At 40.6% G+C, this 14207-nt stretch overlaps 1 protein-coding gene across 11 annotated transcripts in view; it reads right to left on the bottom strand.

Moving 5' to 3' along the window:
• PRIM2 (DNA primase subunit 2) overlaps window positions 1–14207 on the bottom strand; it is a 290346-nt gene that overhangs the window by 225945 nt on the left and 50194 nt on the right. For 9 of the 11 annotated variants that reach the window (XM_024101569.3, XM_065587909.1, XM_042848836.2 and 6 more), the window contains exons 6-7: window positions 6843–6938; window positions 1283–1420 (exon numbers count right to left, since the gene is read on the bottom strand). In XM_024101569.3, the coding sequence (XP_023957337.2) occupies window positions 1283–1420; window positions 6843–6938 (234 nt within the window). The remainder of the gene's footprint in view (window positions 1–1282; window positions 1421–6842; window positions 6939–14207) is intronic. The other 2 variants (XM_065587908.1, XM_065587907.1) reach the window with 1 other exon arrangement.

Below are 14207 nucleotides of genomic sequence, written 5' to 3'. Positions count from 1 at the left end.
ACTGAGCAACACCAGGATGTAAAAAATCAAACCAAAAAGAGACAGAGGAATACTGCATATAATGCTCTGGTGCATCCCACTGTCATGGGGGTGAGAGAAAGAAAACCTAAACTACGTTCAACCACTCTCCAAATTCATAGATTTTAAGGTCAGATCTAGCTTCTAAATATGAGACGGGATTAGGCGATGTGACACTGCTCTCCCAGGTCCCTCTACAGGCTGATGGGACTGAGAATGATTTGCCAAGAGCATCTAATCCTATGATTCTATCCCCTCCCTGCTCTTCCCTGGCACAGCATGGAAGCACAAATTACCTCAAGGTATAGCTTGTAGGGCTTTTTATGCAATGGTATTGCTGAGTGGAGACAAAAGAGGTGCCATTTCAAAAGGGGTAACTTTGTTTGGTGCTCCAGTATTACATTGGAGGGGGAGGGGGAGGGGTTGAGGTCTCAGTGAAATCCTCCTACATCAGTGAGAACCTATTTTGTCTGTAAAGGAGTTGTAAGGGTACAAGTTAGGGATTAGTATTACTGTAATTCTCACTTAAGATCTCTCCCTGCATATTTCCTTCCTATCTACACCTAAAATTGCTGCAAAATAGAGTAATATTAAAAAATAAAAAAGGTAGTCGCGTCCAGGGTTAACATCTTCAGTAAGATTTATGTTACTTTCCACATAAGAAATTACTGCTAAACCCTTGGGATGGAGATATGAGCAGGACCACCTGTTGTGTAAGAACACAACTTAAGCCAACGGGAGAGGGCTCTCCCATCGGCTTAATTACTCCAGCCCACAAGTGGCAGTAGCTATGTCAATGGAAGAAGCTCTTCTGCCGACATAAGCACTGGTTTGGATAGCATAAATTATGTCACTCAAGGGGGTGGCTAATGAGCAACATAACTTTTGTCAACTTAAGCTGTAGTGTAACTATAGCCCTAAAGAAAGGAGTTACTGAGACACAAGCTTAGTGAATATCTGAGTTATCACAAATGAGCATCTTCATTTAAACATTCTAAAAAGGATATTGCCTTAACAATATCCCTGGCAGAAGGTTCCAATTTTACTTCAAATTAAGTTCCTTCAGTTTATCCTCACGAGTCTTTTTTATTTTATTTTACTTTAAGCACAGCAAGCAAATGTTAATAATGTTTAGCTGGAATTTTTCAGACTGACATCCACCAGGTGAAATGTTCTGACCAGCTGCTGCATGATATTGTGCAGCAAGTGAATTAACAAGTGGTCCCAAAGGTACAAAACTAGCTAGGAAAAAATGGGTACTTACCGCAAGGGCCTTAGACAGTTTGGTTCTGAAGTTATTTAAAACAATTGCAACTATGTCCGTTTGAGGCACATATGCGAAGGCATTCAGAAGGTAAACTCTTCTTACTCTAAACAAATCCATAGCATCCTGTAAAGGAACCTGGATTTGAGATGGGAGGAGAAAGAAACCAACTGTAGAATAGCACTGAACTGAGAAGTGTCATATTAATAGAGTCTATAGTTACACGGCATCCACACAATTCAAGATTACACAAAGGGATTGCTAACAGGAAACAAAGGTTTGTTTTTAAATAACGACTCTCAAAAACTGAAGCCAAAGTTTTCAAAATAAAAATGTCCTAAGTTTTCAGAAAAGCTGACATCTACTCTTAGCACACAGGGAAAATAATAAGTCAGGCCACTTATTTATTTTAGGTACCTACCTTTAGGTAACCAACTTCAAAAATTTTGGCTTTGGATTCTAAATCATTAAGAGAATATAGAGGTAGACTAAAAGTTATAAATAAATGAATGTTACTTGCCTGTAACCAGAGTTCTTCGAGATGAGCCTCTATATACACACACATTTGTGGGATCAAGTGGTACCTGTACCGCAAGCTTCCAGTACCTTCTGGGGCCAGTCGCCCTTCCCATCTTAGAAGGTTCTGAGGTATAAAAGGGGGAGGGGCCCCAGCAACCCTTCAATTCCTGACACTAATTCAGGAATTTCTAACCTGAGACTCCGAAGATGTAGGGAAGGTGGGCAGGGAGTGTGAATATGCAGAGGCTCATCTCAAAGCCCTCTGGTTACAGGCAAGTAACATTCATTTTTTTGAGTGGACTCTGCATATTCCCACTTGTTGGAGTTTAGCAAGCAGTACATCCCCTGAAAGGTGGGGTGGAGGTGGTCTAGGTAAACAAGAACTGCAGAGCTGCCAAAAAAGCATGAGCTCTGGTTACCAGATCAAGAGGGAATAGAAGCAACAGATCTTGCTCTCCTAAACCTAGTCTTAATGAGGGAATATTTTTGCTAAAAATACAGGCTGCAGTATCAATCATGCAACATGAGGCAATGAAGACAGCATGAGGATCTGCCAGAGATGCTGCCATTGTCCTGGATGAGGACTGACAATTCCAAGAGGTTCAAGCCCAGCCATAAGTCAATGAGACTGTGATAATCGCTCAACATAGTACAACAGAAGGACAACTTTTGGACCACGACAGGTTCCTCACATTTCTCCTAGAGACTGATGAATTGTAGAGAAGCTTTGGCCTGCTACGAATTATGACAAAGTTCTCTGACTATACCAAAGTATGATACTTAGGACAAACCTAAGGACCTCAACATTGCCAAGCCTGAGATGCCTCCCACACGCAGGGATGCAAGAGGCAGACAAACCCACTCCTGTGGGACAATCTTTGAAGCTGACGCTGAACTTACTCAGCACCAGTTTAATCAAGTAGATCTGAGAAGCCTCCCTCATGAACATAGGGGTATATTGGTTCTCCTGCTCCTCCACAACTACCCAGCTTGCCTTTGTCTTGACATCTTCTCACTTCTTTAAATGAAAAATCTGATTAACTATAAACACAATTTGCCTCAAAAGCGGAGGGGAAAAAAAAGAGGGAAAAAAAAGAACAAACAATGAGGAAAGCATCAAGGACACTGTGCAATCCAAGTCCCTCTGCACCTTCAGCAGTTAGAAAGGAACTGAAGGTCACTTGGGGGTCCTCCCCCTTTATGCCCTCAGAACCCTGCGGGATGGAGGGAGAAGGAGGGGTGAGTGGCCCCAATGGACAATGCTTTCCAGAAGGCCCCAGAAGCTCATATGGCACAGGCATCTTGATCCCACAAGTGGGAATATACAGAGACCACTCAAAGAAGAAATATGAAACTTACACACTATTTTGTTTTGGTGTCTGGACACTGAAAACAGACTCAAAGCTGCCACCTTATAATGGGGAGGTCTGAAAAGCAGAAAGCTTGAAACCCCTCAGTTGACATCCTGCAAATACCCATTTCAAATCTAACTTAACCAATAGTACTTGGAAAGCTTTAGAAACTCTTTATGTAAATAAGAAACCCATATTATAAATTTGAACACAAAAAGCCAGCACATGAGAGAAGTCCAAGAACACAAACAGCATCTCATAACTCCACATACAAGTGATAGGAGGCTCCCTACAACCTCTGCCACTGGTTGGATTGTTACAAATTGGGTCCTAACAACACAAGCAATAAGTAAGCATGTAAAGAATAGGTTTTCTTCTGTCACCTACTCATAACATCTGTGAGCTCCCTCACTGACTGAAGGAATTTACTGCAGCTAGGAACTACTTTCAGGATTGGAAATTCCAGAAATATATATAAACAGTCCATGGGAAGGAAATACAGATGTTTCAGAACAAAATAAAAACTTCAGAAACCTTCACAAAATCCTGTTCCTTCTCCCCGAAGCACAACTGTAGTATGAAATTTCAAAAATACCACCAAGGGGATGACCTGGGGTAAAAATCATGATCTCTTCCTCTGACTGAACCCAGTGCAAATGCATGAGCTATTAGAGATGCCAGAACCAGGTTTCTGACCAGTCCCAGAAAAGCCAAATCCAGCTTCCCACCGCAAGAATTTTTATTCTGAAATGCCTTTTCAGAATGTATTCATTGACCATTCAGAAGTTGATGTTCAGTTCATCTCCTCCAAATGTTTTTGCTATCACAAAACAGAGAGAGCCATTCTGAACCATTTAGGATAAAGGACAGGATTCACTGCATTTTACAGACTTCAAGTTACAAGATAATTTTTCTAAGCCTGACTGTCTTCGTGGGGAATAGGAAGGAAGGAACATGGAAATGGAAGAATCAAAGTTAATGTAGAAGTTTGTTGAATTTATGTGTCCTTTGTTTAACACTGTCTGGACCCATCTGGCCATGACTGAAGTTTTCTCAGTGCCTTTGCAGAGTACTGCCAATGTCTTCCCCCACTTCTTAGTCTATTCACTAGAGGTAAATACACTTTAGACAAGGGCTCTCAATAAGCAGATTACCACCTTTGATGTAAGTTGCTCATGTTGGGGCGGATATAGCTCAGTGGTTTGAGCATTGGCCTGCTAAACCCAGGGTTGTGAGCTCAATCCTTGAGGGGGCCATTTAGGGATCTGAGGCAAAAATCTGTCTGGGGATTCGTCCTGCTTTAGCAGGGGGTTGGACTAGATGACCTCCTGAGGTCCCTTCCAACCCTGATATTCTATGATTCTATACTGCTGCTACTCCCTGGATTTTCTAGCCACCCAAGTCCAAACTGGGGGGAGATGGCAGTATCGCTGTCTGCCCCAGTCCCAAATCTTTGCTGGGGAAGAGAAGAGAAGAGAAGAGAAGAGAAGAGAAGAGAAGAGAAGAGAAGAGAAGAGAAGAAGGGAGTTATTGGAGGCACTTCTTTGCTAGCCTGACACCAGGGTTCTGGTAGGTGATGGTCTTGGCAACTTCCTCTAAGTGGAGCCTGAGATGTTGAGACCTATCTCATTTCCACCACCAAGCTGCTCAAGCCTGCAGAGGGTCAAATAGCTCTTCTTCAGACCTGAGATGTGAGGTGCGGTAAGCAGAGTCAACTATCCTTGCAATTGTGGAAAACCAAGGAGGTTCTTTGATTCTCTACTAAAAGCATTTCAGAGTGAGAGGGGATGATGCTGAAAGATTCTGTGAGTGTCTTGACTGGCAGAGAAGAAAAAGAGGGAAAGAACAGATTAAAGAATATTTAAATAAAAGTTAGATATACTCAAATCAGCAGGGCCTGATAAAATTCATCCTAGGGTACTTAAGGAATTAGCTGAAGCAATCTCGGAACCATTAGCATTTATCTTTGAGAACTCATGGAGTACAGATGGGGTCCCAAAGAATTGGAGAAGGGCAAACATAGTAACTGTCTTTACATAGGAAAACAAGAGGATCCAAAGAAATATAGCCTAGTCAGCCTAACTTCAATCCCTGGGAAGATATTGGAACAAATTATTAAACAATCAATTTGTAGATATCTAGAGGATAACAGGGCTATAAAGAATAGCCAACATGGATTTGTAAAGCACAAATCATGCCAAACAAACCTAATTTCTTTCTTTGATAGGGTTACCGGTCTGATGGATAGGGAGGAAGCAGTAGACATAATATATATTTATTTTAGTAAGGCTTTTGACACAGTCACATATGACATTCTCATCAGCAAGCTAGGGAAATGCGGTCTAAATGAAATTACTATAAGGTGAGTACACAAGTGGTTGAAAGACCGTACTCAAAAAGTAGTTATCAATGATTCGCTGTCAAACTGCGATGACGTATCTAGCGGGGTCCCACTGTAGTCAGTCCTGTGTCCGGTACTATTCAATATTTTTATTAATGACATGGATAATGGGAGTGGAGAATATGCTTTAAAATGTTATTCTGGGGAGTAGTAGCAGAAGTGTTGTATATAAGACAAGAGAGATAATTGTCCTATTCTACTCAGCACTGGTGAGGCCTCAGGTGAACTACTGTGGACCAGTTCTGGGCACCACACTTTAGGAAAGATATGGAAAATTGGAAAGAGTCCAAAGAAGAGCAACAAAAAGACTAAAAGGTATAGAAAACCTGACCTATGAGGAAAAATTAAAAAACTGGGCATGTTTATTCTTGAGAAAAGAAGACTGAGAGGGGACCTGATAAGAGTCTTCAGATATGTTAAGGGCTGTTACAGAGAGGACTGTGATCGATTGTTCTCACTGTGCACGGGAGGAAAGACAAAAGTAATAGGCTTAATCTGCAGCAAGGGAGATTTAAAGGCTAGATATTAGGTAAAACTTTCTAACTATAAGGGTAGTTCAGCTCTGGAACAGACTTCCATGGGAGGTTGTGAAATCCCCATCATTGGAGGTTTTTAAGAGGTTGGACAATCACTTGTCAAGGATAGTCTAGGTTTACTTGGTCCTGCCTCAGTGCGGGGGACTGGACTTCATGATCTCTCAAGGTCCATTCCAGCTGTACATTTCTATGATTCTATGAAAAGAAAGGAAAGGGAAAAGTACAATAGATGAAAGACTAAAGTCAGAAAACCAGTTTGACCAGTCAGGTGGAAAGACACTGTAATCTGCAATCAATGACTACACTCCACTTCCCATTAGTAAAGGATTTCCTCATCCTAAAAATTCTTCCTGCCAGAAACAGGAGCTCCTAAGCACCAGATAATTCAAATATCAGAATCAATAGGGAACAGTTGAACCACATAACCTAAAGTTGGGAACCTTAGGTTTTAAGGTAGGGATATAAATATTGTTTTAAAAGTTAACCATTTAAACAATTAAAAAATATTTCATTTAAACGGTTAACCGATTAAAGAGCCGGCCAGCCAGCACGGCCAGGGCTGGGCATGCTCCGGGCGGTGCAGGGCTGCTGGGCCGGCCAGCCAGCGGGTTAACGGTTAAGGTGGGTTAACCGTTTAGACTAATGCTTACCAGTTAACATTTTACATCCCTAGTTTAAGGAGGTGGAGACAACATGCAATTGTGACATTTACATTAAGTATTGTTACACAATTTCCATCAGCTCTAGTTTACCTTATAAAATTCCAGTTCTTCTACTTTAGCTCCACTGAGGCCAGGAGTTGAATTTAGCAGTTGGACAGCAAGTTTTTCTTTCACTTCTTTGCTAATCTAAAACAAAAACAGTTGTGTTTTTAAACTGATTATACATTTTAGATTCCATTTCTTTACATGAGCTAAACAAGAGTTTATGTTTTCAGTAATAATAAGTATGATATCCTTTCAGTTTGGGAAAAAACAAAATAACTAGGGGACCAACAAAAAGATCACCACAAAATTGGTATGAAAGTGTTACCTGGCAAACATCTGAACAGTAAAACATGAGTGGGAAGAATTCAGAGGAGGACAAAGCTCAATTAAGGGTACATCTACATGGTGATAAAAGCCCCTTGGGGGGGCTCAGACTGCAGGACTAAAAGTTGCTGTGTAGATGTTTGGCTCTGGAACCCTCAACACTAGCAGGGTCTCAGACCCTGGGTTTCATCATGAGCCTAAACATCTACAGGGCAATTTTTCAACCCTGGAGCCCAAAACCCGGGAGTCAGAGTCAGCTGACCCGGCCAGCCGCAGGGTTTTCTTAAATCCCTGTGTAGACATACACAAATAGTCAATGTCTGCTTGGAACAGCTAGGGACAGTGTGAATCAGAAAGAAAGCATTGAAAGGTACTCGGAGTTTGGTTTTCCTTTCCACTTTTACCCCAGTCATTTCCACTGCAGATCATAGTGTGAAATCAGATGTCTTTTGAAGGACAAAGGTTGATTTAAAAAAATTATTAAAAACCACAGTTGAATTTATTACAACTATTGTTAAGGCCTAAATTCATTACAATGTACTACAATTCCAATTACTTTTCACATTTAATGAGTTAAGGTCTGCTTCTGCATTTGTAGAATCAGGGGAAAACTATATTCAGCTAACTTTTAAGGTCAAACTTTACAAACATGGCACTATATACCCTGTACTGCATTAAGTATCTGTACCATTTTCAGTCTTTACAATGTAGTGAAATCTAGCACTGTACTTTTTCCCCCCAAATGTCAGTACTTTCAGTTGTCACATGGAAAATCTTAGCAGAAATCATTTTTATTTTTTTCTTATGTATCCAGCATATTTGAAATAGTTTTGTTTCGCAAACAAAACCATTTAAAGATATTCATTTTGTGTGGTTAATTTAATTCCAATTTCCAGTCTGATGCAAGCTAACACAAATGATGACTAAAAGTTATTCAAATAATAAATACATTTTAATATAACAAAAAAACTTAGCAATTAAAATTTAAATAAATATTTGTTAAGCTAAAGCTATATACTTGCTTAAATAAGTGTGTATAGCTACAGTGCATCCTCCTGGTTAGTAAGATGAACTAAACTAATATAAAAGCTATATTTAATTGTAAATCAAATCAATGTTTTAATGGTTATACCAACCAATGGGAACCTCTCTCAAGGAAAACAGGAAGTTATAACAGAACATATTAAGATCAATTATTTAAATCCAGGTTTGCTAGTAAGCCTGTAGTGAGGTCTACTAGTTTAGGTTTGTGGGCAGCCAGCTTATGTCAAGGCCCCTAGGTCTCACTCAACACTGACAAATGCATAGCTAGAAACCAATCTGGCTCACCCTGTGGGTTAGCATTGATAAAATAGATGTTAAGTTTATAAGAATGTGTTTAGACTTGATGAAACGCTTGTAGGATGCTGAATGTATTGATCTCACTTATAACATGTGTATCACATGGTATAAAGTTATATTGAGTATTTGCATTGTAAACCTAACATGTAACTCACCAAATGGGAAAGAAGCATTAATTAAAGTGCTAGTCCTGCACTCAAGAAGACCCATTGAAACCAAATGAGCCATTGTGAAATATCAAAGGTTGATGCCCAAACAACACACCCATGAAGAGGAGAGGGGTGCAAACACCTGTCCCATCAGTATGAACTCTGGGAGAAGGGAATAAAAATCCATGACAGGAAGGAATTGTATCACTAAGCTGCTTGGAATTTTGAGAGGACAATATTTCTAAGCAAGGGATCCCCAAGTTGCTTGGCTTGTGTCAGCTCTAGAGGACATAGAAAGCTTACACATCACAGGAGTTTCTATGACCTTTTGGAACCTGACTCATTTGTGTGTGTATGTTTATCTGCTTTAACCTTTTAAATAACTCATTTCTTTTTCTTAGTTACTGTAACTTTAGTTCGTTCACTATAGAACTGGCTATAAGCGTTTTCTTTGGTGTGAGGTCTAAGGTGCAAATAACCTAGGGTAAGCGATCCTTTGGGACTGGGAGTAACCTGAATATTATTGTGAATTTTGGTGTAAGAGACCATCTATCACAAAGGCAAGCTTGCCTGGGTGGCAAGATAGACCGGAGTACTGAAGAGAACTGTCTGTGACTCCATGGTTGGGCTACTATAGTGCTTGAGTTCACACTTGTTAGTTGGTTGGTAAAATCTAAGTATAGAACTCAGTCAATTTGGGGTTTGTGCCCTGCTTCTTGACAGTCTGCCTTCAGGTTGGCACTCATGCTTAGAAGCTACTCCAGACAGCTTGACACAGACATCATTAAAATATTTATATAGCATAATATGTTTTTGCATAATGCTTTATAGAAACAGTCCCACCCCGAAATGTTGGAACATTAAGTAAGGCTGTGATTAAATATCTGTGACCTGTACTTTCTTGGAGATTTTGGTGATTAAGCTAGTCATCCTGTAAAAGCTGCTACATGTGTTAAAAAACCAAGTACTCCCAATCCAAGATAAACTAGGCATGTAGTATTGCCCTTCCACATCTCTCCTCTACAAAACTGCATATGGAAAGTCCAGCTGATCCCAAGAACTGTGTACAGTAACTAGCTTGTTGACCAAAAGTAAAATACGTACAAAACAGAAAAATACCTAAGCAGTTGACAAAGATTTAACCACAACATTATTTTCCTTTTGCTAGGAAGGAAGAGTTGAATAAAAACTCTGAAGAAGACATCTAAAATAGTCTCTTGGACACCAAGGGAAAGGCTTGAGCAGTATCTGAATGAATCCCCTCTACATAAGTGATGTGACCACTGTGTCCAGCATATCAGATAAATCATCTAGGAATTACCTCCCAGGGTTAAGATTATACCAAGATATAGACAGAGCAGCCCAATATCTCCCCATAGGCATTATCTGTAAAGGAAAACAGCTGCAAGCAGATTCGGTCAGAAAAATGACACAAAGGCAATGTAATTACGTATGGAGAAGTCTAATGACTCAGAAGATTTTGATAGCCTAAAAATATAAGATGTGTTCAGCAACAGATCTATTAAAGTAATTAAATATATTTTTGGCAATTTCAGATTAACATTTTACCTTCATCAAGGCTTCTATTTTTTCTTAATTAGCTTTCATCTTGTTTTATTGTTATGTCAGGCTTTTCATTCTTTTTGAAGTGTGGACTCCAGAATCAGATACAGTAACACATTCCTAGTTCTGCTAAGTATCTTCCTGCTTATACATCTAAGAATCCCATTTCCTTTCTTCGCTACCACATCTCATGCAAACTCATGTTCCGTCAGTTATGCATCATGGCATTAAGTCCTTTTCTGAGAAACTGTATTCTAAGATACTGTAGTGTCTCCCATTCTGTAAGGATAACCTACATTCTTGGTTCCCAGATGTATAATCTAGCATTTAGGTGTATTAAAATATATTGTTCAAGTGATCCCAGCTTACCAAGTCATCCAGGTCACTCTGTAGAACTGACCTGCTATTATAATTATTTACCACTCCAGCAATTGTGTATCATCAGCAAAATCTACAGCGATTATTTTTTGTTTTCTTCCAGAAACAACAGAGCCAAGAACAGGTCCTTGTGAAAACCCACTAGAAATGCAACCATTAGATGATTATTCCCCATTTACAATTAGTTTGAAGTCAGTTCGCTGAGTATTTTTTAATTGATTAAAAACTAGATGCCTTAAAGAAATCCATAGTTGTCTGCAGTGTTGTTGTAGCTGTGTTGGTCCCAGGATATGAGAGAGATAAGGTAGGTAAGATAATATCTTTTACTGGACCAACTTCTGTTGGTGGAAGCTACAAGCTTTTGAGCTACAAAGAGCTCTTCTTCAGGATCAAATCTGAGGAAGGAAATCAGTGTCTGAGCTAAATACAAGTTGAGACAGATTGTTAAGCATCAGGGATAATGCATGCTGTAAGAGGGCACTTGAACTGAAGTGGGCAATAGAGGGTTAAATTGTTATGTGTGAGGGGTTTGAAGTGGGCAGTTAAGAGTTAACAGGCAGTGGGATGTGTTACAAATTGTTGTAATGAGCCATAAAACCATAAAAGATCCGTATCTGATCTATCAATACATGTCCTCAAAGGAAACCCGTACAACAACATCTTCAAAGGGCGAGTTTGGAAACTTAAATTCATAACTCTGTGAGACACTAACCATGGAATCAACAGGGACATTGATTCATTAAAACAATCTGTAACATACCCCACTGCCTGCTGGCTCTTAATTGCCCACTTCAAAGCCCTTATGCACAGCAATCTAACCCTCAATTGCCTACTTCAGCGGTTCTCAAACTGTGGGTCGGAACCCCAAAGTGAGTCACAACCAGGGCCGGCTCCAGGCACCAGCCGAGCAAGCTGGTGCTTGGAGCGGCAGCTTGTAGGAGGCGGCATTCCGCCCAATCCTAGGGCGGCACGACCGCATTTTTTTTGGTTGTTGTTCCGCTCCGGCTGCCCTGTGGGGGGCAGCAGCGTGGAGGACGGGAGCACCCTGTGGCAAGTCCGGCAGGGCAGCCCGCGTCCTTCCCTCCCAGCCGACCAGAGTGGTGCGGAGCCCTCCCGCCAGGGGGCACGACGGGAGGGGCCGCATGGCAGCGCCCCGCTGAAGCCCTGGCAGCCCCCCTTTTCTCTCTCCCCCTGCTAGCTGGGGCACATCTGCAGGGCAGGGAGTCCCCCCACAGGTTTTTTTTTTTTTTCCTGCTTTGCTGTTCTGGCCGCTGTGGTTTTTTCTTTTTTGCTTGGGGTGGCCAGAAAGCCAGAGCCGGCCCTGGTCACAACCTCATTTTAGTGAGGTCGCCAGGGCCAGCGTTAGACCTACTGGGGCCTGAGACTGAAGCCAAAGCCTGGGCCTCACTGCCCCGGGCTGAAGCCCAAGGTCTCTGGCTCCACCCCACTCCACCCCTAGGGTCATGTAGTGATTTTTGTTGTCAGAAAGGGGTTGCAGTGCAGTGAAGTTTGAGAACCGCTGATCTACTTCATTTCAAGTGGCCTCCTATGACATGCTTTACCCCTTATACTTGACAATCTGTCAACTTGTATTTAGCTCAAAAACTGATTTCCTTCTCCCCAAAAGTAAAGGAGTGTCCTGTGTAACTCAAAAGCTTGTACCTTCCACCAACAGAAGTTGATCCAATAAAAGATATTACCTCACCTACCTTGTCTCTTACACTAGTCCAAGTATATTATGTCAAAAGATTTACCTTTGCCAACCAAACTTGTAATCGCAAAAAATGATATCACGTTTGTTCAGTAAGATCTATTTTTCATAAAATCATGTGTATCAGAATTGTATTGCCCTTCTTAATTCTGATCCTTTAATTTGCCCTTATTTAAAAAAAAAAAGTGCTGATTGTCTGCACCCAATTTCACAAGCTATCCACATCCCTTTATTAATGGCTTATTCACATCATTATTTACCACTCCACCAATCTATAGGTCAACGGCAAGCTGTCAGCAATGTTTTTGCATTTTTCTTGCAGATCACTGGTAAAAATATGAAATAGCACTGGGCAGAGAGTCAGGCCCTGAAACACTTCCCCTGCCCACAAGACACATCACTTCTCATTGATGATTCCCAAATAATTTATGTTTTGAGATCTCAGACCATTTTTAATCTATTTAATATTTACAATACTGATATTGTGTAATTCCAATTTCAAATCAGAATACTGGGTGTTTGTCATAACTATAAAGGGAAGGGGGTAACAACTGTCCTGTGTACAGTACTATAAAATCCCTCCTGGCCAGAGACTCCAAAATCCTTTTCCCTGTAAAGGGTTAAGAAGCTCAGGTAACCTGGCTGGCATCTGACCCAAAGGACCAATAAGGGGACAAGATACTTTCAAATCTTTGCGGGGGGGAAGGCTTTTGTTTGTGCTCTTTGTTTGGGTTGTGCGTTCGCTCTTGGGACTGAGAGGGACCAGACATCAATCCAGGTTCTCCCCATCTTTCTAAACAAGTCTCTCATATTTCAAACTTGTAAGTAAAAAGCCAGGCAAGGCATCTTAGTTTTACTTTGTTTTCTCAACTTGTAAATGTACCTTTTACTAGAGTGTTTATCTTTGTTTGCTGTACTTTGAACCTAAGACTAGAGGGGAGTCCTCTGAGCTCTTTAAGTTTGATTACCCTGTAAAGTTATTTTCCATACTGATTTTACAGAGATGATTTTTACCTTTTTCTTTAATTAAAAACCTTTTTAAGAACCTGATTGATTTTTTTCCCTTGTTTTAGATCCAAGAGGGTTGGATCTGTATTCACCAGGAGCTGGTGGGAGGAAGGAGGGGAATGGTTAATTTCTCCTTGTTTTAAGATCCAAGGGGTTTGGATCTGTATTCACCAGGGAATTGGTGAAAGGTTTCTCAAGGCTTCCCAGGGGAGGGAATCCATTGGGATGGTGGCAGCGGACCAGACCTAAGCTGGTAGTTAAGCTTAGAAGTTTTCATGCAGGCCCCTACATTTGTACCCTAAAGTTCAAAGTGGGGATACAGCCTTGACAGTGTTACTTAGACATCATATATAAGTCTAATAATATATCAGCACAGTTGTTATCACCAAATTGTAATCTTGTCAAAGAACAATATCAAGTTTAAAGGGACATTTTTCCATTAAGCATGCTGATTGGCATTAATCATCAATAAAAAATAAAAGATAAAATAGAGTCACATCACCCATTCTATTATTTTGTCCAAGATCAGTATCTGCTGACTGACCTCTAGCTACCCAGGTCATCACAATCTTTCATAACTTCAAGCAGATCATTCCAATTCTCCACCAACTCGACACACTATGACAACTTACAGTACATTGACAATGATTATGGAATTATATCCTGGTCAATCTCTCTACTACAGTTCAATATACAAACAGAATATTGCTATTCTTAGAACAAAACAAGGGAGCAAAATGAAGGTTCAGGGTGAGTGGTGTAACTTGAGCAGGATGATGGGTACATAATTAAATGGGGGTGGGGATTGGCAATATAGAGTTGGCTGGACGTTTCAGCTGTTCATTTATAGACATTCTAACACTAGCAATTTTATAAAGCTGTAATATTTTTGTACAGATAGTAACATTCTAATACTGCTTATAGATGTTGGTTGGA

This window comes from Chrysemys picta, chromosome 3, assembly GCF_011386835.1.
Source record: "Chrysemys picta bellii isolate R12L10 chromosome 3, ASM1138683v2, whole genome shotgun sequence".
Classification (NCBI taxonomy): Eukaryota; Metazoa; Chordata; order Testudines; family Emydidae; genus Chrysemys; species Chrysemys picta.
Note: the sequence above shows the minus strand (reverse complement) of the source record. Positions and strands in the feature narration are given on the sequence as shown.